Source organism: Hyalella azteca, unplaced genomic scaffold, assembly GCF_000764305.2.
Source record: "Hyalella azteca isolate HAZT.00-mixed unplaced genomic scaffold, Hazt_2.0.2 contig4507, whole genome shotgun sequence".
Taxonomy (NCBI): Eukaryota; Metazoa; Arthropoda; class Malacostraca; order Amphipoda; family Hyalellidae; genus Hyalella; species Hyalella azteca.
In genome coordinates, this window is record NW_025934720.1 from 411,052 (window position 1) to 436,033 (window position 24,982).

At 38.5% G+C, this 24,982-nt stretch overlaps 2 protein-coding genes across 2 annotated transcripts in view; one reads left to right on the forward strand and one right to left on the reverse strand.

Annotated features, from left to right (window-relative positions):
* Nucleotides 1-24,982, forward strand: part of LOC108680096 (CUGBP Elav-like family member 4) — a 432,488-nt gene that overhangs the window by 202,175 nt on the left and 205,331 nt on the right. The gene's annotated exons all lie outside the window — the stretch shown is intronic.
* On the reverse strand, nucleotides 6,493-8,248 carry LOC108680092 (phospholipase D1-like). Its single transcript, XM_047880043.1, is given in 4 exon segments — nucleotides 6,493-7,103; nucleotides 7,242-7,463; nucleotides 7,566-7,967; nucleotides 8,234-8,248. Coding segments are annotated over 4 exon segments (1,110 nt in total). The 3' UTR covers nucleotides 6,493-6,632.

Here is a 24,982-nt window from a genome sequence, read left to right on the forward strand (position 1 = left end):
TTTTGAAAGTCAAAATGGCATCTTATAAACCTACTATAATCAGTCATCGTCAAGCCCATTTCTGATGAATTATGAATCCTTTTTTAGCGAGTGCAGGTATGTCAACTAAACTCTGTTTTTAGTATTGTTGCTGAATTTTTCTTAAGATTTAAGGAAGGGATCGAAGAAGAATTCAAGCAGGAAAACTACTATCTGGTAATTTTATAATGAACAATCAGCAACAGGGGAGAAAATCGCGTTTTTAGACTAATTTCTGGCGCTGAGCTGCGAACTGCGCGGCGTCGTAGTGGCAGGACGGGCAGGAGGGTAGTTGTTTGTTGACTCACTTGCTTCATGAGCTTCCCTTACTCATTTCATGAGTCGCTCTTCGACATTTGTCCGGCAGTTCAACGTTGATGAGCTTCCGCAACTTCATTTGAAAGGCTTTTAACTACTTTATCTCTTTTATCCTCCTTTAAATACTTGGGAATATGAATGATACTAAACCTGCCATCAATTCGTTATTTGTGTGAAAATCAAATATCCATGGATGAAATTCATCGAGAAAGTGGACAAGCATTCATAATCCAAGATTTCCACAACAATAAATTCTTGTAAACGGACGCAGAGATTTGTCTGAAAATATGGACGAGCGCTGAGGTCATGAACGATAGTGAAGCATTTGAGCTCGGCACTCACAGACCTCAAAGTTTCAACTCCTGAACAAATGATTTATTTTGTTTATACTTACACTAGTAGTCGCTGGCCACGGACGGCCATGATCCAGAAAAATGCTTAGTAACTGACTTGAAGCGCTGTTTGCCTAGGCTAGGCATTCACTTCAAAGGGCGTCTGCAGCAATATACGTAAATTTCCTCTCAGAACTTTTCTCTCATTTATCTACTGCAACTGCCACAAAAATATCAGCCTTTCATATTATGAAGCAAGTTGCGACGAGCCGAATGGTCCTGGGTCGAGGCCTTGTGTTTGTGCAGTCATTTAGAGTATCGCGTAATGAACGATGTTTGTTGTTGACTTTAGGGATGCAACTCAAACTACGTTCAAAATTGTCGCTGAGTTCATACAGTGAGTGATATTTGGCTAGCTTGTTGGCATGGGCTCAGAATTATATATTGCCTATAGTATGTCAGCGGAACAAATTAGTATTTTCTAAAATCCATAGAATAGTGACTTTCACGACAAATTTTTAGATAGAATTTGAAATGCATGATATTGCTTGACCTCTCTGTAGACTATTCGACCAAAAATTTTGATTTTTCTCCTAATTTTCCAAATTTATTTTAAAATGATCTTGTGAGCCTTTCATTCATTTTCTTTCTTCTTATAAGCAGAGATTAGTATCATTGAACAATTTTTAGTGAAATTTCCGAATAATCTTTTATCAAATTATTGCAAAGGTGCGTACAACACGTATTGTACACACGAGTGGTCGATTAACTCATTACTAGCAATACAGATCTTGTCTAAATATATGAGACTTAATCTGTTTAATTTTCAATAGGACTTTCTCTAGGGTTTTTTGATCCCAGTACTAAAACTATGAGTTCTGTTTCCTAAATTTTACTTCAAATTACGTTAGATGTGATTATAGAGAAAATGATTATATTTAGCTCTTCTATTAATTACTTGAAATGGCAATTGCCTTTATAACTTTGCCATGAGTATTTATCTACCTTCAAAAATATTGAATTATGGTTCTCTGTCATCATACAAAAATTCCTGCTACTAACTCTGCTTACGAGATAAATCCAACTAAATTTATCTCAAGTCTGTTTGCATCTCATTGTCCGTGCACATTTTTACATCTTAAATACATCTTGTCATATACGGCGATAATTAATTGTTCTCCTTTGTCGTCCATTCCTGTTTTCTGCTTTTGACCTGAGCGGTGAGGTCTCGCCCCCCGCCCTCTGCCCCCTGTCTAATGTAAACACAAGTCCTAAACTGTCGGCTTCTGTTTACCCGACCGACATGTCTATATCTGTCTGGTCTGCTCAACGCTGTTCGCTGCTCATCTCTTCATCGTTTCCTTTCTATTTCCATTGATGTTTATTCTTGCATTTAATTAATTTGTTCTTCCTCCTCATAGTGAATGATTCTGCTGTTTCTTTTACATGCGTCGTCATTTAATTTATTCATTTACGTTCCAAACCAGAGTTTCAAATAGGAAGGAATAAAGCAAAACGAGTTTCCAGTTTTAATATAAAAAAGATTTTATTATTTTTATTAATCAGCTGTCAATTATTTTTAGTCATCACCTGTCAAATAAATGCTGCCAGAATTAGAATTTAATCAGAATCTGTCACAGTCATTGAATAACACTCGCCTTGCACCTATCAACACTTACATCGTTATTACTAAGAAACTGAGACTCGAGAGAGGCCTTTCGCTAACATTATTCATTTTACGGATCTTAAGAGGTTTTGTTTAATACCTGCGGTTCGGCATGATTTGAACCTTACATTTACCTCAAACTAGTTACGTAATTTCGTCAAAAGTTGTACTCCGTATTTTCGCTAACATTATTCATTTGACGGATCACACGGATCACACGACGTCCTGTCTAATACCTGCTCTTCGGCACGATTTGAACATAACATTTACCTCAAACAAGTTGCTTAATTTCTTCAAAAGTTGTGCTCTGTTTATTAGAATGCAGAGAACAACTTGATTTATGGTGGTCAGTGCAGCTGTGGCAGGAATTCAAAGCTTACTTTACAGCACACATGAGACCGCTTGTATAAACATATTGCCGAAGCCGCCTGGATTCAATCTGAGGAAGATTCTCGCCTAACATAGAATACATTTTTTGACCGATTGATGCAAAGCTTAGACATTGTTTAGCTCCACTAAATTTCAGTGTATTCGCTTTGACCTGAAATCGTGGGGTTGTTTTTGTTTTCTCTATGCTTAATTGTTGGTGGAACGAAATTTGTCCCTCACATCTACGAAAATAGTGTGATATTGGAAAATAGTGAAATTTATTCAATGTAATCCATTTATGCAATCTTACATTAAGGTGGGAAATCATTGTAGCAGCAAACAAAATGTCTTATTTATTTATTTTATAGATTTCACATGAACATTTCAAAATGATCAACTTTACTAAGGTCCTTGGTTCATGTTTGCCATCAATTTTACCAAGCAGCAGTCTGAGTTTGTATTGATATTATGCAAGTGAAAATTAAGGGGAGCGTTTTGGTAAATGAATCGAAAATTTTGGCACTTCTTTTTTTTTTGCCTCATTTGTAGCTGTGGGAGAGGCGCTTCAAATTCAGCAAACCGCATATATATGAGTAATCTATTTTTTGCGCGAAGCAGTTTCAAAATTGTATAAAATAAAAATTTTTAAACAGTATGTACAAAGATTCATTCAAGAAAAAAAATATTTTTAGATTATTATTCGCATTAATTCAGCTGGTTTTAAGCTCATAGAGTAGCTGCGAAAAAGGCGCGTCTTACGCCGCAAACCGTATATATGTTTGTACTTCATTTTTTGCGTGAGGCAGTTCCAAATTTATAAGAAATTAACTTTCTTTATTAGATACATAGATTACTTTGAAAAATAGATAGATATATAGATCCCATTGAAAAATTGAATTTATATATCAGTTTTCGAGTTGATTGCAATGAGTTTAGCCTCATTTTAAAGCTGCAAAGTATGCAATAATTTTTATGTAAGGCCGTTCTCAACTTTTATGAAAAGACCATTTTAAATCAAGAAATATATTAGATAATATAATAATATAATATTATATTATTTAAAAAACTATATTATCGAAAAATAAGCTATAAATATATTAAATTTGTTGCTTATAATTCGCGTAAAACTGGACAAGAATAAGTCTAAGGTCTCATGATGATATCCAAAAAACAAGTAATTGGCAATAGGAAGCTGGGGCAGCAGTATCAAGCAATTCTTAATTATTAATTTCTTTTTTAAACGAGATTTTACTTATTTGGCTCCCCTGAACAATTAAAATTTCCATAATACACCGTCTTAAAAATCTATCTTCGCTAATGATTTCAAAGTGATAGCTTTGAGAGACCTATCATTTGATTTGTAGAGATATAATCTAGCGACTCTAGATACTCTTTTTCTAATTTGTACCTTGTTAGGATTATATATTGAAAAAAACGTGGGTGGAGGGGGGCGGGGGAAATGGGGAAAATAGGAAAAAGTCGTATAAACAAAAATTGAATAAAAAATCGTAAAAAGCTGCTAGAGTTGATAAATATTCTTTTTACGAATCGCATGATTGATCTTTCGATGTTGTAGGACGTAAATTAAAGGAGGAGATAGATTTACAGTGGACCCCCCTTTCTTGCCGTTTTCTATGCATTTCATGTTCTCTTTCATATTTTTCGAAAATTCACATGAGCAAAATCTAAACAATTTCTAATTCTTTTTTTATTCGGTATAACTTTTTTAAATTACCTAATTTTGAAAAATCCGTCAGTAAATAAAAAAAAATTTTTATTGATGCAGACGTGAGATTCATTTTAGGTGCAAAACCTTTTTCCAATTTGTTCATACGTTGTAACATTCATACTCTTATTGATCACTTAGAAAACAAAAGCTTTTTTCATGCCAGCAACGCGGATGATAATGTTTGATCTCATTACTCGGTGTCATTTATCGTTTCTATCGAGATCATTCCATACGAGGGCTGGCAGCTATAAGCATGTCTCGTACATCGAGATTTACTTGAAGATTGTCGCTAAGAAGACGTCGTCGTCGATATTGGTCTCCGAGCCCAAGACGGCGAATCCAATCAGACGAAGAATGCCTTGAGCATTGCACTGGAGCGTCGCCTGGCCTCTGATCTGCAATTCGGCTTTTAATGCCATTCTCTCACAGAAGAAATGGCCTGTCATCCGATCGCTTATGCCGCATCGTTATTATCACTGATGTAATGAGCTTAAGGTGAATCCAATAATAAAGCATCTTGGAATCAAGAAGATCGCTTCGCCTTGCAATACTTTCAAGCTTATTGACTCGCCTCGATGCCTTGCAAACCTTTAAGCTCATTACGTCAACGCTAAAGTTTTTCAATGCTTCCCAAGCATATTACTTTTTCTTCTATAGCTCTATGATTTCGGTTTCAAATTGCTATATCCTTTGTACACCATCAAAATTCTCCCTTTGTCTTTATGCCAAGTACATGTATAAGTCATTCAGAATCAACATTACATAGCGCAGGCACGCAATTCAAATATCATATAATTTTATAACTGCATCTTCATCTATTCAAAATCAGATCAACGTTCCCCAGGCAATTCTGAGAGTAAGTTGACTGAGGGATCTGAAGAAGCTGCTGTGGTTCGACTTCTTCTCTGCCAGGTGCAATGGATTTACATTTGCGCTGAGCTCGTAAGAGAGGATCGCAATCCCCTTGATTTGGTCCCTGCAGAGTCTCTCCGTTTGAAAGCGACCGCTGGCAGCACGTTTTTATCTTCTAAGGCACATCACTACTCGTCTCGACCGTCTGCAGCAGAAGCGAGTCACGGAACTCCTTTTCTCACAATTATCGACGTGGCCCGCACGGCTAGGATGGCGAGAATCTCCTCTTTGATTTGTTCTCTTGCCCTCACACGCCGTTTCTTTGAGTCCGACGAATCCCTACTTGCCTGTTCTTTCCCTTCTAAATCACTGGACTCGAGCAAATCTCTTTAGCAAACTCGCCAAATCCCGCCCCAAACGTTGCAGGCACGAATTGTACGCACAGTCTGCACTTCTTGCCAATTCCCGCACGTGCTCCTGAGACTCGCGTTACCTATTCGTTGCTTTTTCGCTTTGTCAAGTAGCGTCATTCGACAAATTGTAAGCGCTTCTGCTTGGAAATAAAGATTCTCTTAACGAACAACAAGGAGTATTATTTAGTCGAATGCTGGGTAAATTTAATAATAAAAGTGGTTATTAAATAAATATTTATTACATATAAATTACCTTATATTTGGTAATTTGCTAACTGTTCTCCGAAAAAGTAAACAGTTCTTGATATGCGATCTCAACATGCCTATTATGTCGCAATACAAGTACTATTTTATTGGTACAAATGCATCAGCCTACATCAGCCTGTCAGATTCATCAATTGATTTAGCACAGAAGTTCACACATAAACTTTATCACAAAAGGCGAGTCCAGGAACTTTATCAGTTATTGGTGTGAGAGTTTCATCTCTTAAAAAGTTCAGGGGATAATGCACTAACATGCCGCGAATATTTTACAGAAGAGCTCGTGCCTGATTCGGATCTGTTTGAGCCAGCGATTTTGATGGATCCCGAGCCCGGAGTTGCTTAAAATTTCGCACGGAATCGCAAGGTAAACATTCAAAGACTCGCTCATAGAGCTTTGAATTGTCGCTGCTCCAGCGGTTCCAGACGCCGTTCCAGAAGTTTTCGCTGCATGGGTTGCTTAGATCGATAATATACGGCGCCTGATGCATCAGGCCCAAATGCTCCCGAAAAAGAGCCATACGTAAGGATTTGACGGTGTTCAATGTTTTGTCTTGTTCTAAATCGCCAACAGTACTTTGGAGACTATCTTCTGAGTCCGAAGAAAATCCCACCGATGCTTGAGAGGCTTGCGTAGTGAAGTCACCGGTGTTGAAATAAGTTCTTTTCAGTCCCTAGAAACTTTTTTCAGTCCTGCGATCATCTTGCAGAACGACGCACAGCTCGGAGTCTCTGTCGCCTAGCAAACTACGGTCATTAATATTGGCCGAGCCCAAGATGCAAATCATATCGTCAACAATCATCAGCTTAGAATGGATATAAACTATTTCCGTTATGGGGACTCCATTAAGCATCCCAAATTGCCTCAGACTGCAGACTGACAAATAGTCTTGCCATCGAGTGACGCCGGCACTCCGAAGTCTTCCAATGATGGAGCACGGAGATTTACTCAGGGAAGCGTGAGTCCATCTTAGCAAAGCTTTTTGAGAAGTGCAAGTCTCAGTGCCCAGCTATCCTGGCATATCAGAAAGCAATGGAATCACGAGGAAAACCTTGAAGGTTTCCTGTTTCTTGTGCGCTCTGATTATACGATCGAAAATAAGCTAAGTCACTGGGTTTGTCGGTTCACTACTCTCCTGGCTATCCTTCCCCGCACAAGTGGTGACAAAAAACTAATTCTCCAGGAAAATAAATCTTTTCGCCGTATTTATCGCCCATTCGTACGCTGCTATAATCGACGATTCTCCCACAGGGTGATGAAAGCCTGCTGATCTGACCATTTAGACGCGGACTTCTCTCTGATAACATCCTTTTATGTGTGAATTGGTCATTTCCGGCAGTGGGCAGAGGACCGGAAATTGCTTCGAATTCCTCAGTCGAAGATCACGTCGAACGTAGTTCCACCTCTCTATGAAATGCCTCGTGAAATCGCGTGCCACTTCTCCGGTGATGTTCATGTGAACATCGTGCCAAGGCATTCTGGCCGTGTAATAAGGATGAGCTTCCTTCACGAATGGGTTCTAAAAGTCTTTTTGTTCCCATCGTTTCCATTCTGAGCCATGTCCTAGCCCAGGACGACCCGATTCCTTGCATATTTATGAGATCGCTGAGGTGATATCAGACATTTTATTATCCCGAACGAGGTGATGGTGATCGTCTCTCCGTCCGTATGTTAGATCAATACCTCCCAAAAAGACCTCACTTTGATCTATGACGACCAATTTTTCATGGTGAGACCACATGATTCCACGGCGATTAAATGCTATTTTTGGATGACACATTACGTGTATGTTCTCGTGCAATGAATGCAGTGTTTTTTGGACGGTGATGGCTCCCATATCTTGTATCAAGGGAACTCCTCGGTAAATCAAGACGTAAATATGGACCCCGTCTCTTGCTTTGCTGAGCAATACATCCTTGAGCTCCAGCTCCGAGCCCGGACGAATACGTAAATCAGGTGAGAGCTTGAAAGCCGTGATGAAGATTTGGTCCTTCGCTTCTACTAAAGCCTAATATAGATGATTAATATAATCCGAGGCATCAATGTGAAGGCGCACAGAACACGCGTTCCTCTCAGGAGACCAGCCTTTAAATCTGTTGCTTTGGTTTCGGGATTACCATTGATTAATTGTGTGGGTTATTCTCTGCACAACATTCTCGTAATTAGCCTCAATGCTGGTTTCGGCATGCAAATGAATAGAGACGTCAATCTTACTAATGATTTCCTTTGTACCCTATGTCACTGAAGATTCATTGAATTGATCTTGGTGCTTACCCCACAACATGCCATCGCGGCAGATGCTCGGAGTATCGTCCTTTTGTCTCGAAATTTCTTCATAGTACTTGTCAGATAGAGGTTCTTCACCTCGATTTAATGATTCGCATGGAAATTCGTTTTATTGTTCTTCCGCAGAGTCTGGAGATGAATCATGCCCAAATTTGAGAACATGTTTTTTCTGAGTATTTAAGATCCGCTCACTACGGCTGACTAAGTTCAAGCTGGCTGGTTCTTCAAAATGTCCTGAAGCTTCTTTTCTATGGCTGTTCATACTAGAATTTCCTTGTTGCTCTATGCTCCTGTCGAAGATTTCCGTCTAAGCGCGCACAATGGCTTACAAACTAACTTCACTGCCCGTCACTTCTTTCAAGATTTTCAGATTCCATTTTTACCATTCGTTTTCCAATGTTAATTCTTTTTCGCTTTCTTAGACCACTTTCAAACTTTAATTGTATAGAATCACGTCCTTTAAAATTGTAGTCTGCTCATTGACGAGGGCAATAAAGTCATCGTTCACGTACATTAAGCACTTCCTTCTGCCCATTGATTTTCGGAGCATAACTTGAAAACATTACTGTTAGGGCAAACATGGAAAATGAGCCATGTTTTGAAATGTTATTGATGAAATTGTTTACTGGGGATGTTAAGAATTTAAACTATTATTTCCAAATTTCGATGTTGAAGCTGTGCTTCTGGCTCAAGTAGTATTAGTCTGAACTAAAAATAAGGAATTTTATCTCAAGTGATATGAAACCTCTTCAAGATGTCTCTGCTACAGATGATCCAGCCGAAAAAACTGCGTTCTTCTGCGTCCTTTGATCTCCTCGCTGTTTAAGTTTCAATTTAGGAGCCAGATTTGTGGACTTATAGAATTCCGATAGACAACGTTACTCTGCAGATAACCGGGGCCCCGGTCTAAATTTTAGGAAGGAGCTGCTGGAAAATGAGTCTCAACTGTATTTCTTTTTCTGGTATCGTGTCTACGAAAAAAAACGAGTTGGACCCGATCATTATAAATTTATTGTATTCGAATTCTATGCCAATAAATAGTTTAGCCAGGTTCTAAAAGCAGAGTTTGATATATCACTTACTCCTATGTCTTAGGTATCATATTTTCCGCCTTATTCATGCATGATGAAAATTTTTTTCTAACATTGACATTTGGTAATTTTTATCGCGATGCAAAATTGGTAGCTGTTTATTAGTTCAACTTTTTGTTCGAAACCATTGAGTGGATGAGATTTTACTGGAGAGAGTCTGAAGTACTAGAAGTGATGATGGAAATTCATGGCCTTCATTAAAGCTGACGTCGTGTAATGCTTCGTAACGGGCCGTGTCTAATGGCCTATGTTTAGGATGACGTGGCTGCTTATCGAAGAAATTTCTTACCGCATTTTGTAATCTACGTTCCTTCCATAAATTGAAGCTTCGAAGCCCTGAGCTGCCACTCCCGGCTTCATTTAAGGCCCGACTCTGCTTGTGAGGTCACATGCCTCCATGGGAATTAGTTTAGAAATTTTTATAAGAGCTCCACATCATGTAAAAATTTTGCGGACCGGCAATTTTTGCATCCGGACTCCAGGGAATATTTGGTGATCGCGTAGCAACGCAAGGACTCACGTCTACCTCCGCCTTTCTTCTGCATGTCGCTTGATTTTTTTGTTTTTGATCTTTGAGAATAAAGACATTACTGAAATAGCGTGAATGCCGATTGCAAGACATTTCAAAATATGGAAGTTTATGAGCAGAGTATTTTCGACAGCCTCGTGTACTCGCAGTGAAGGTAGTGACGTCGAAGTTCACCTCAGGCTTGCACCACCGAGGGATTTGCGTTTAATAAGTAGATGGCGGGCGCGGCTGTTCTCCAGCCACTGCACAGAGTCCCGTCTCCCGTAAAATATGGCCTCTTGCTTGATTGCCTCGCGAGCGAACGGTAAAAGGAGGACTCGATCGAAAAAATACCACATAATCGTAAAAATTCTGTTACAGATGAGATTGACTCGGAGTTTTTATTGTTTAAAGATGGCTTCTTTCACTTGCAGATTTCTGGCAGCTGGTGTTCTCGTTTTTTCTTTGCTAATTCAAGTTGTTATCAAGAAGGTTCTTGAGTTTAAAACTAAATTTTTTGATGCAGTGCCTGTTTCCAAAACTTTTAAGTGCTTCGTCTCGTAACGGCCAAAAATTTTAAGTTAAAAGTATCATGCGTGAAATTTTTCCCTTTCCATTGAAAATAGTAATCCCCATCAGCATTCAGATTACGTTTTGATATATATCCCAGATGTATCTATCAATTTCTAATAATATATGGAGAAAAAAATTCTGGCCATTCCATCATTGGGTCCATAAAACGCTTTCTTCAAGGACTCCATGACCGTGTAAGTAAAGGAGATAAACTCGGCCGCGCGGCACGCTTTTTAGAACAAGAAAATCTGCGGTAAAATGGTCCGGAAAGTGCATTATCCGAGCGGATAAAACAAGCGTCAGATTAGAAAATATGTCACTGTCACTGCAGAAGCGGCGGGTTGTTAGTTAATATTGCGAATTTAAGTGAACTGGATGGTAGGGATTGTGCTGAAGCCGCCGTGGCAGCTAAAAGGAGTCTCGCCTGACGGGCAGGGGCAACGGCAAGCCTTAGTTTTACGGAAGTGAAGGATAAATCTAGGATTCATGACACTGCTACCTGCAAATAGTTGGAAAGCTTATGGATGTATTCCTTCATTTGTATGATTATAGATATTTAAGTAGTAATTTTCTAGATCATGAGGCTATAGCGATATGCTTTGTCATTGTGCTCCACCATAAAAAATTTGAAGATAAATGGTGAGAGAATAATTAAAAATAATGATTAGAGCTGGATATAAAGTTTAAGAATGTTCACTCAAATGTATCTAAATTTAACCTGATACAAAACTGACTGAACTGAACGGGGTTAAAACTCAGCCAATCACAAAATGAACAGCTACGTTAAGTCACGGTCAATTATTTCGAACCAGAATCCTCAGAAGGAAGAAAGATTAATTTTTGAGCTGCGCTATATAGATGATTTTATTTAAAATAACATCAACAGGGGTGAAAAACTTTTAATTATTGTCGTCGGATGTTTAATTACCACAATTATTAATTTAAAAAAATATTAAGAGCACTTACACCTGATTGGACATGATACACTGAAATGAACATTCAAAAAGCACTCCATAAAAATTCTGTAGAAAGTCGCTTATAGGAAATTTTATTCCTCAAAACTGAATTGAACAGATGTTGACTTAACAGTTATGGTATTTCTGTGGTATAACGATATTTTCGTGGTATATTGGTATTATCATGGTGTAAATTATTATTTTAATTTCATATGTTTTAGTAGCCAGGGTTCAGCTTTTCTGCGAGGTAAAATGTTGATGACATGAGAGATAATTGAATATTCGGAGCTTTCCCCGTAGATTTTATTACCTAGTTACACGGCTGATACCTCGAAAACGTTTTTTCGCGAAGTTCATATAGAACGCGAGGTGTCAGTATACTCGGAATACATATAAAGGTGAACCAATGAACCATCAAAACTGCCCACCAAACTTGACATAAGTTTTGCCACTTCCGCGAAATGGCACATTTAGACCCAAGATTACAGTGTCTTCTGTGGCACTAAATGCATTGAACGATCGCCTTTTAAGTCGTTACGACCCAAGTAGATCATCACGCAAACTTTGCAACTTTGACGACCTGGCAATCGTGAAGGATTGCTCCTGTTACCCAAAACGACCATCGACTTGCCGTAAATGAGAAGGCCATGCATCTTGCGCCACACGATCGTTTGTTTAGTAAACCCCAACATCCTGCTGTCCTGAATTGATTACAACTTCAATCTTTGTTACTCAAAAATAATCTTAGGACCTCGTGTAATTATTCAATTTTTTATCGCCGATACTTTTTTCACTTCGAACGGCCAAAGTTGGAGAAGAGTATCAAATTTGAATATTCCGTATCGCTCATTTTTGATTGATAATGATTCGACAAAAGCGAAAATCCACCTAATTTCATCATTCAATGTTGAATTATTTCAGTCATTGCTGATTTTCCATCCAGGATTCGAATCTTTATGGCACTTGAGCGTAAAAAAATTGAGATGTGCCACGGGCTCCGAATTATAAGCAGGATTGACCACGTCCGACTGACAAATGGCGGCGAAGTAGGCGCCTCGAATTCTAATGAAGGCCGGGGCCAAAGGTTTCATGCCTCGCACTTGACTTATTTAGGCCTAAATGCCATCGAAACGGAACACTCGCCTGAATTATTCAACGAATAAATCCGACCAAAGAAGCTCAATGTCACCAAGCGTTTCCGATTCGTGCACAAAGTAATGCATTTCCATTTCCTTCGTAGCGGTACTGCCAGCAACAGAAATTCTCTTTTAGGTTGTCGAATTTTTTTTGTGTGTGTGCGCATTTGTCGCGTGGTTTCGAACAGATTTGAGTAGAATTTTTTCTGCCATGATCTGAACGAAAATATCGTGATAATACGTATTTTTCATTTACACCGTATAAGAAAAACCCAAAAACCCGTTTTTATTTTCTTTATTTCCGCTCAATGATATATTTTCAAGGCTTTAACATATTGAAGTCCTGATTGGCATTCGAGGTTCAAACTGTGCAATTTATTTTATTAAGATTGCGTTCAAATAAGCACTGTTTTTGTTGAAGTGAAAAAACACACTCAATTCATTATATCCAATCAAAATTTAGTCAATTTGTCAGTGCGCTTCTAGATATGATCAACTTTTCAAAACTAACGAAATTATTTTATTTTCGCAATCCTTGTGTAAAAGCATTTCCCGAACTCAAATTCTTTACTATTTTTTGAGGACCACAAAAATAGAGAATTTCTCGCACAAACAATTGAAGTTTGCATTGCTGAGGACTTGTCCCGTTTGCTATCGGCTATCGAAGCTGCGCAAGTCGCCCACGATATGTCGGCGGTCCACGCCTCAGGACATCCCCTCACTTCCATGCAGTTATTTCCAACTGCCCGCTTGTTAGGATGCCGCTGAAAATTTTTTCCAAGCTCACTGTTGAACTATTGAGGAAAATAATATGCACAAAACGAGTGAAAATAATTCGAGTCAAGATTGCTGTAATTATTAACAATACAATATGTTTTTTGGAAGCCTAAAGATACAGCGACCATCCAAATTTGGGATTATTTTTCGATCAGTGTTGGGCGCATTGCTTTTACAGCACATCGCTTAAATGAGTTATTTTGGTTTTATCTACCGATTTAATATCGGTACATCGCGGTAAATTTACCTACCAATAGAATCAATAGTAGATTTTCCATGTCATTTTTTGCCCGCTCGTTGACACTGTCAGCTCGCATGTAGCCAGTCACACCGGAACGTGACTCCTGGGTGACTAGTTTTTGTCGCATCAGCACCCGTTAAATCGCTCTATTGACTGCCTATCGATTATCCTTTCATTGTAGCCTGATTTCCCTGGTGTAGTTCGGGGGCGTTCGACGACAGTGGGCATCGCGTATCTTAATATTTTAGAAATTCATTTCCGCAAAGTTTCCTGACAGAAATTTCGACAATTTGTTTTCAATTTGTAATGAAGCTTTTTTTATTCAAAACGTTTCATGGTATTTGTGTAGGCCTTTTTATGGGTATATTCCTAAATTTTTTACGTATTAGAACCGGAAATTGGTAGCCCTAATCGTTTTTGTGGCTTTGATATACACTCTTATTACTTTAATTGTGAGGATGCATCGCCTAAACAATTATTTTGAAACTATTTAGTAAATTTTAACAAGCAAATGACCATCTATTTGGCATTCATCTCCATGATCATCTATTCGCTTCTGATCTTTGTAAAAAATAGAGTTTTCCTCAATTTAGCGGTGCTTGATTGATGCTTTTGAAGTAGGATACGTCCCGTGGTCCCAGAGTGTACAAAAACAGGTCTCTCACTTTCGAACTCAGTTTTAGTAACCGGTTTGCAGTCGCAATTATAGCTGAACTAATTAACTACGGGATTAGTTTGGTTTTCGGATACAGCTTGGACGAATGAGTGTCCTCGGAAATGATCGCATTTGCTGCTCGCCTGAATGCGCAGCCGCTCATACAAATGAACCTGTGCGCAGCGTCTCTTGTTCGCAATTAAATGAATTATTGCGTTGCAGTCGCGAGCGATGAGACTCAGTCGTGATTGCATGCTGAAATTTTGCACTCTATTTGCACGAGTCAAATATCTTTTCGTTGCAATTTCTTTGCTGTTTCTTTTATCTACACTTTCTGTTGCCTCCTTGCTAGACGGGAGATTGATGAAAAATTTTCTACACTTCACCCTGAAATATAAATGTATTATTTTAACAACGATCTCATGGCTTTAAAGAGAATTTTAGAATATTTTTAACACCAATTGTTTGTATTTTGACCGTTCATATGCCGCCAATTTCATTATCTCTTTGCAATGATGTAATTTATTGGAAATTTCACTCTTTAATATTCTTTTTGACTGTTCCGTTTCATCATTTACTTTCCACTAAGATTATAATATATATAATGAACACGGTTGTATTCATTCTGAAAAAATCATTGAGTCTATACATCAGTTTCTTATAGCACCCAACGCACACTAATAGCGTTGAAACGCTCATCATTAATCAATTATGTAAGGCTTTCACTGTTATCCACTGAACGCCTGTGATGTCACTGTAAAAAATGCATTGAAACACTTCAATTTGGTATTTGCACGATGCAGGGAATTGCTGTAAAACACGAATATAACGTCAGGAGACATTACCATATACAGTCACGCTGCTCAAAAATTTATTCATACAATAATGAGACAAGTTTAAAAATTGTTCCCTGATCGAGACCGAAATTTTATTCTTTAAAATCGCAGTTCCGCGGTTCAACTATTTTGAAGCTATTCAACTCTCTGGATGAAAAGAAGCGGTTGGATTCCCTCTCATATTGTATTAAAACTATTTAACTAAATTATTTAAGAAATTATAAACATCAAAAGATACATCTAATGCGTATTCGATGTCCAGTGCCAGTGCGTTCAAGCAAGGGAGGACAGTGCAACGCTCGTTGCTGACGCCAGCGTGAACGCTGCCACAACCACATTACTTTTTCAGTGAAATTGACGCGTGTCGTAGAAAACGAATCTCAGTCGTCACACAGAAAACGTGACTTGTTGAAGGGATAACTGTTTGTGAATTGATTGCTCGAATTTATCATAGCATAGTGATGAATATTTCTGAAATGTTAAAAGAAACATCCGCACAAGCTCCATCCATACACCATGTAAAATATTTCCGATTGCATATATAAAATTCAACATTTTGGAATTTGCTTTATGAACGTTCAAGCTTTTCCGTAAGTTTATGTTTGTGATGCTTTGTTAGAAACTTATGATAACTTTTGTGTAGTTCGACCTTAATCATATCTCAGTAACATTTTCAATAAATTTTTTCTCTTAACTTAATCAGGGCCATCTGTTCAACAAGGGTGATATGGTGTACTCTAATTTACTCCCGAAACCCGTCATCATTTAGGATTTGATGGAGATTTTGACTCCGATTTCTATACATTGCAAAAAATGTTGTGATCTCTCCATGATTACTGACATCCATAATGTCTTGCCCTTTATTATCATTCACTGTTTTTATCTAAGGCAATAAGTTCATTTAGTTCAGTCATCCTTGTCAGCTCTTGAACCCACTTTCCGTTCAAACCATCACTCATCATTAAAATTCAATATCATGGAATTAATACTTTTTAATATGATTAAATAAGATCTGTGATCATAAAATGTCAGCATTAATTTTTCCGGGTTCCAATTAAACCCAAATATTCTTATCACTTCATGCAACTATCTGCTGCAAGAATTACCTTGCAAATTTTATCTTCTATTCTCTGCATTGTTCATTTTATGCTGTGTACCCTGAACACCACGGCTGCCTGAGTTCATCAAATTGATGAGACGCGTGCAAATCTTCTTGTTCATTTATTCAGGTGGTAATAGCGGTTTCTAACTGCCCTTTGTGAAGAGCTTCACTTGATAATCGATAGCAATTTGTGCCTTTATTGTACACAGGTACATAGAGGCGTCCCTAAACTCATTTCTACGCGCCACAGGACGAATAAAATGTTTTTTTAATTTAATAATTACAATTTAATTGCTAGATTATTACTACATTTTTAAGGTTCTCATTTTAGAGTTGTTTTCATGCTGTAATATTGACTTTGTTCCCATATATATTGATACGGCAAAACTAGCATTTATTTATCACAGTTTTAAATCGTAATTTTTTTATTATTTTTTTATCTGAACTTTTCAGAATTAATTGTTTTTGAACCTAATGAGCAGGTAATTGATATAAGCATATGTTTCTACGTCCGGTTAATTAATAATTATAATATGGAAAACATAATGCAGAGCAGATGCGTGGATAGAAACGAAACTGTAGTTGTTGGTAAAAAATAGTGCTATTTAGATGCTTGTGCGTTTACTTCTATCTCAAATTTCTCACAGAAACTTTTTCTTCCTGAAATGGAATAAAACTGTTTCACCACACCTTTATGCTGAACCGGAAAAAAATTAAGCTTCAATTTTCACGAGTTGAACGATAATGCTGAATGTGACGCATTATATAAAGAATCGATATGACTGAAGTTGCTCGGTTCTCATTTACGCGGTATTTTTTAGGTTGAAGTTCTGACAACGTTTTGTTGTCATGGTTGAAATTCTTGTTCTTCATCCCACCTATCTTTCAATTTTATGTCGTTGGTGCAATATTAAGAGTACCAATGGTTCCTTAAATATTCATAAATCATGATTAGACTGAGTTTTTCCACATTGCCGCAAGAAGCGCCAAGAGATAAATGGCGTATTCATTCTTGAAGTGTAAAATATTCTGCGATTTGAAAATTAGAGCTGGCGAATATTTTGCACAGATGCGATCAAGTAAAAATTACCGAGCAATTCCAATGAAGATATAATCTCGTCGCCTTGCATGGAAAGTCGCAACTCTCATACTTAACTCGTGTAAAGTAACTTGTGCGTCAGAGCTGGGGCGAAGGTTTAGTTGCCATTAGTTCCACAAGTATATATAATGGAAGATCAAGACGTAGGGAGACCAGAATTTTCAGCACCGCAGACGTCGTCTTTAATGAGAACACTAAAATTTCCTTCGATATTATATAAGTTATTATTAAAAGTCTTCGGGTATAATTAGAAATTGTTTAATTATGATGGTTTTTGCATTAATTTACAGTGTTGAGTTAATCATGGCGAAATTGTCACCAGTCGAACTTATTCTCAACTCCCCCCAAGAAGCCTCGCATATGAACCGTTCCTATTTTATGCATGTAGGCATAATTTAAATATCGGCTGCTTTGAATCTGTATTATTGCCAAATTTTTGCATTATTGCTAAATTGACACCATACCGGGGGGATGATTGCAATAAGCACCCGTGGCCGGTAGAATTGACAAATTGATGATGATTTAAGTTTGTTACAAGTGATAAACATGCACAGTGGAGGTATTTGAGATACCGTACCGTTGAATTTTCATGATAACCGTGAAAAAACAAATACAGTTGAATAACAAGAACTGGCGAATTTTAGCTCAGGTTTGTACTGGTTGTATATAAAGCAACTCCCTCCCTTGAAATTGTCATACATTCTTAAATTTACTCTTAATTGTAAGCAGAAATTAACTTCGTAATGTTTTCGCTATTGATATTTCAATGATACCTCGTTGCATGTCCAATGTCCGTGAAAATGCTTGTAGTTTTAACGCTGCAAGTACGTGGGCTCATCTGGCTATTCAACGCATTAAAATTAAAGGACGAAATTCAAAGGGAGAAAAAAAGTTCGGTGGGCGCCGGGCTAAAGCTTTCTGTTTCGCTAATTAGCGTCCTAAATGTTGATGACTGCGCCTCATGAAAGCTTTCGATACACCAAATGGGCGCTAAACAGCGGCCGCGTTAGCTGCAGCTGCGCCTCTCAAACTGCATTGTCGTCGCCTTCTGAATAAATTCCCGCCTGCACTGAAATTAAAATCCCTTCCGTCCCCAAGCTTGGTTCTGCTGAAGCATTAACAAATTTTTTTCAGAAAAAAATACAGGAGTATTTCAGTTTCAAGGCAAGGAATCCATTTGGTAATGACGACAGCCGGGTGTTTCTTTTGATGGAGTATTTCTGAAACTTAATTGATTTCCCATTATGTGACGGATCACAGTATAGCGTACCATAAACTCGATTAAAACGAGGCATTTTTTAAAGCAAATCTGTCGAGCGACAATTATTATTCTTTTTTTTCTAACGAAGCCAATCACAGTCTGATTAGGGTTCTGCTACATATAATTACGCAATTTATGGTAAGAAATAGATTCCATAAGATTATACTGATATTAGCTGAGCTCGAAAACTAATCGCAAGAAAGCTTGGAATTCAATAACAGAAATTATTTTCAAATCAAAATTAGAATTTCGTTCTCCACATTTTAGACTGCATGAGATGCACAAAAGCTCCAGTCTCCTTTGTGGTTGCCAGCGAATGAGGAACCCTCGCTAAAGAGGCCCTTTCAAAACAGTGGAGATTTTTTCACAGTATTTTTAGACCGAAAATCTGCGACCGCGAGAGGCTAATGAACTGCAAATGCTGTTTCCGAAAGGCCTTGCGGCAGCGACGCGCTCAACAGTGACAAGAAGAACGTCAGGCCAACGTTGCGTTCGGATCGATACTTCGATTTCTCATCAAACCAGAATCCGCCGACGACCGCCTTCTCTGGGGATGGAAGGAGAAGCGAAAAAACGGCGCTACGAAAATCTACTTAAACTTTACCATTTACTTTTTTTACATTTATTTTTGTGGTAATGTTCCGTTACTCTGACAGGTAAACGAGGATACAAGTTCATCGATTCACCGTTGCCTACTCTAGCCTGAAATTGTTTTCGGTAATCAGTCAATAGCAGTAGAAATGACTTGATTCTATCGTTGAAGTTAATGCATGCAAAAGACCGACCTATATGAATGAAGTTTTTTGGTTTCCTAATATTCTTCGAGTTTTGGTTTTTGTCCTCGTTCGCGATTTAGGTTCAAGCATGATTAGGTTTCATGAGTTATGGAATGATCAGCTGACGTGTTCATTTGTGTGAATAATTCATCATATGGTGATGCAGAAATATGCTCTGGAATCTGCATTCTTTGCCTCTGGAAATTGCTAGTGTTAGCTGAAAAAGCCGTTATTTATTGCGCTAGAAAATATATCGTGTTGGGCATGAATTTATGATTACCATTGATTTATGATCAAGTCAGAGACGAATTTGTTTTCATCAGCGTCACGATTATGCTTATCTGAAAGTCTTGAATGTCGTGGCTGTCATGATTACCCTAAATATCATGGATGTATGAAAGCAATCCTTTAGCCGATGGTGAGATGGTGCAGATAATGGACAGACTGTGCAAAATTAGATTACCTTGTGTATCTACTCTGGTGTGAGAATATAATTGCATTGACAAATAATTGTAATATCTATCCCAATAAGGAAAATTATTGTGAGAAAAAAATGAAACTCCGGCCGTGTTTTGAGTGCGTGTCGGGAAAAAAGCACTCGCGTCTGCGGCGTCCAGCTGGAGCTTCTCGCAATGATATATTGATCGTAACCTGGGACGGAGATGTGAGAGGAGGAACTGAGTTAGATGCTGCAGCAAGGCCGTCAAACTTGTCCGTACGCATTACGCAGTCGCACCATCCTGCTGTGTGCGTACGTTATAACGCTGCTGTACGCGTACGTTAAAGCTGCTGTGCGTACGTTAACGCTACTGTGTGCGTACGTTAACGCTGCTGTGTGCGTACGTTAACGCTGCTGTGTGCGTACGTTCACGATGCTGTACGCTTAAGTTAACGCTGCTGTGCGTACGTTAACGTTGCTGTGTGCGTACGTTAACGCTGCTGCACGGACATATAAGAGCGACCCATCGACTTTATTTGTCTCGTGTTAAAATATTTATATGTTCTGCTGAATGTTGAAAACCACCTGGACAACAGGAGACCATCTTCAGAATAAACAAAATCTGCGTCCAAAGAAACAAACTTCAAATTTTCGGCTGAAGATTTATGTGGTGTACATATTTTAACTGCAACCATTTGGATCTGTTCTGAATCAGTCATTAGAATCTGCATTTTAATAATATTCATTAACGACAACTTATCGTTTTACCTTAACTTATCGTTTAAAAAACGAGTCACTTATCGGAGTCACTTATCGTTTAAAAAAGCCCAATGCCAGTCTCTGAGCAACAAAGATGTAATATAAAGAAGACTTTAATGTGAAGAAGCCTCCAGAGTTTCGTTTTGTGTTGAGGTTGGCCGCGGGATCGCAAGTATGGGGCTCGGGTGATGGATGAAGACTGATGCTCTTAAGACTGGAATTGAGAGCCTCGAGTGGACAAAAATGTAACCCAAATGTTCATCATGTATAGAAATAATATTATTTTTTATTGTTTTACATTTATTATATTTATAACATTTCATTTTATATATGCTATTTACTTTTTTTTTATTATTGGAACAACAGCAAAGTTACTCCGTATGGAATATTAAACTCGCTCAAACTATATTGAATAAAAAAATGTAAGTAGACAATTTTATTGAAGGTGATCGGGTAATTTTCTCTGACTTCCAGGTCGACGCCTAGGCAATAATTAAGTTTTAATTTGGTGAAGGTCAAGTCATATTTATCTTAGAGCTTCAATTTTTTATGGTTGTGATATGGTAATAACGCATATTCGTTGATTACAACTCATGGAAAATTAACTAATCAGTTCTTATTCGAAGACAATTTATGAGAATGACTTTATGAATTTGAAAAAGCCTTTGCGAAAGAAACTGAATTCTCACTTGAATTATTGGAATGTTTTTTTAGAAATAACAGCTGCATCTGTAGCCTATACGATTTTTTGAGCACCAGACGTCAATATGAAGAGGTAATTAACGGCCTGATGGCGTCACGAGACGTCAATATTGAGAGGTGATTAAAACGTCTCGACGTCGCATGATTGTGGGCAAGGCATGTCACATTGTGATGAAAATGTACTCAACGGGTCACGCTAGGCGCTATAAAGAGGTAACGTACCGACAGAGGCCCGACGACGGGTCACGCTAGGCGCCATAAAGAGGCAACGTACCGACAGAGACCCGACGACGGGTCACGCTAGGCGCCATAAAGAGGTAACGTACCGACAGAGGCCCGACGACGGGTCACGCTAGGCGCTGAAGGCGGCTGGGGCCCGTCCAGGAGGACTGGGAGGACGTATGGGGGGACGCGGGGGACGTTCAGGATGTCAGGGGGCTGGGGGAGGCGCAGCCATTTTAGCTCACCTGTTGCTTACGTGCAGCGCTGCTACCAATCACTGACGCGCTCTTTCCTCTCGTTTCTATGACATATTCAGGCACTCTTTGTGGCTCTCAAGCGACATCATTAATGAATAATGATATCTTATATTGTTTGGTGTTGTTTTCGCGTCATTAAATCATAAAATTTTAAGAAAACATGTAGAGAAAATTGCAATCGTGGATCCTAATGTCTAAGATTTATTGGTTATGTTTTTGGCATAAATAGTGACCAAAACGAAGATTAATGATTGTGCTGTACGATTATTATTACATCTTGGCACGCATACATAAAATTTATCAACCGTTATCATTAAAAACAGTCTGGAGAAGGCTCCCATGACGTTGAATGTTTGAATAAATCATTTGGGGAAAGTAGCCTATGAGGTACGTGGGGTTTTATCCTGAGTTGGACCTGCAAAGTACCGAGAATATAACTGGACCTACAATGCTCGCTATAGAACAGAATATAACTGGACCTGCAATAGAACAGAATATAACTGGTTTTAGCTCCTTCTAGGCTCCCAGATGAGGCGCTGGCTGACTAACCATGACTGGCTTGTTGGCTTCCTAGCCGATATGTTAGCGGCGCTGCCATTGGCCGGCGTCTGGTATCACTTGTTGCCGGAGGTACGCGGCCGCTTGCATGTTGCTCTTCCAGGCCGAATAAAGGATGGCACGGAGGAGAGCGTCCAATGTTTCTTCAGCTAGTCTATGTCGTTGTTGGATGTATTCCTACTAGAGTAGCGTTATTCGTCGTCGTATTCGTTATAATATACATGAAGTAGATTACGTTTTCTGCGACTGTGAGTGTTAGTGAGTTATTACTGGTGCAGGAGTGGAGTGTTATGTGTGGCCAGACTGTGGCGTTATAGAGTGCTAAATATAACGTGATTGAGGGACGCTTTGCCACGCCAAACTGACAGGATCAGAGCCTCGGAGAAACTATTTTATTCGAGGCTTCTAACCTCAATGTTACCAGCCTTTAGGTGTGTGTGCGAGGTTTGAAAAATCACTATTTTGGATTCTAGTTTTACCATTTTAGTGTTATTGCCTCGGTGCTGCAATAAACTAATCTCTCGGAGCGAAGGCCTCGTCACTGCAAGGTGATTTCCCGCGGGCGCAACTTAGCACAGGCGTCGCTTTCACCAGCGTCATCCGGTGAAAGAATTCTACGCGAATAAACCATCAATGTTTCGTGTTCTCTACATACAAACTTAACTTGCATCATTGGTTGCTGCTGGAGCTGCAGGGCGACGCTCGCCCTCTGACCAATTATACGAAACAATTCCATCCATTGCTGCGAGACAGAGTCATTTATCTCGTGACAATACCAGCTGCTGAATTGAGCCCTACTCGATATTGAATGCTTTGAACTTACGCTGCAAACATTATTGGTTTCATTCGTGCATTTGTTAAGTTCCCTCCGCCCTGCCGTTGTTTCGTGAGGCCTTACGGAGCTTCGTACTTCTGATGCTGGAAGTTGTCATGTGAGTATTTATTTTGATTTCTGTACTTGATTTTGCCTTTTTAATTACCTGCCCAGTTCGTGGTACGTAACATGGCAGTTCTTTTTGCGAAACAGTATACGAGTAATAATTTGGGTCGTTGTAAGCAATGTAAGGTAATCCTGGTTTTAAAATATTTATGGTAAACATGAATTTGGATTTGCCAATTGACTGTGGTATAAAATACTTTCAATGTATTGTTTAAAAAAGTAATTTTTATTATCGGAAATTTTCTGGTTTGATAAAATATTTTCTGTGTTATCACATTATCATCACTGAAATTCTTATGCTCTTCGCTCAACCACTTGACAGGATTTTTTTTCTGAGTCGCATTAGGCTATGAAGTATTGATATATAAAAATTTGATATCAGTATAAATGGGTTAACAACACCGCGGGTTTGGTATACAATGCACTTAGTGTACGTTTTTTACTTACATATATACTGTCCATTGTGAATACAGCATATTTTGCTCTTTAGTATCTATAGTGTATTATTGATATTTTCAGATTTTTACTCGTATTCAATGACGATGGGTCTTCTTGTATCTTTAAGCATAAATGTGTTATATTTTGACTGAATTCTCATGGTAACTTGCGATCTTGTTGGCTGAAATGGCTATAGGATTTATAGGTACTATTGGAATATACTGTAGGAATATATGCAACATAGGAATATACTGTAGGAATATAGTTAACGTAGGAATATACTTTATGAATATGCTATAGGAATATAGGTATTATGGAAAAAAATTGCCGTTCTTGATAAGCCGTAATATTCTAGACTGAAGATCAGCTGCGACAGCCATCGATCCCATGGCTGGATGGCGTCAGTCGGGGAGCTGAAAAATATTTTTTGTCTGTTTTTCATTATTTCTTTATTCGAATTCCGACTAAAGGTGGGCTCTTGTTCCATGGATTTCCCCACTGAATAAATTGTGTCTGTAGGAAGGGGAGATCAGTTTGATCTCGGAACAGATCGCTTGAAATGATATAGGGTAGCAATAAAATTAGGAGTCTAAATATAACTATAATTGTTATTATTTAAATTTCTTACGAACACGTACGTGGCAGTTAATTCGATTTTAGAATGCATGCCCTGTTAGTTTTTAGTTAATTTTTAGACGAAAAGCATGAAAAATTTGGTAAGCGATGGTCTAAAATCACTTTATGTACAAATTTTCTTAGTCGCTGAAAAACAACATATTTCAAGCTATCTATATTTCGTCTATATCAAACCGATTTTACATGAAGTTTCTTTAAGAAAAATAATCAATCAATACGATTTAGCCTGGCTTGCATATATTCTTAGGATATATTTGTACTTGTTACATTTTATTCTTCACTTAATGATGAAGTTGTGGAAAATGGCGTGAAAACCCGGAGCATAAGGTCGCGTTGAGGAGCACCGAACGGACAAATAATTGAAAATCTACGGGTGTTACTCCGAATATTTGATTTACTTGGTTGGCTGACGGCATATACTTATCCTTGCAAAATTTAGAGGCGTGAGCGACCCTGCATTAGGGCCGCCTAGGACTCTAGGAGCACGCAAATCAGCTTCTCTATGTCCGCTTCGGCTCAGGGCTCGGTGGGCAGTCTCTGGGCAGCTTGCTAGCTCGGTATTACTAGGCTCGGCCGACCCTTGTCATTTCTTAATCAACTATAAAGTCGGAAGGGAGTTTTCGAACGGGTGGCCAAGAAGACCCAGAATAATTTTGCGCCGAGTGTAGTGAATATTCGGCCGAAGCCTATAGGCGGTCCCTGAATTTTGTTAGGGTATTGTTTCATAAGAAAATTTGTCTCATTTTCAAATTATGTAACATCATATTATTTATTT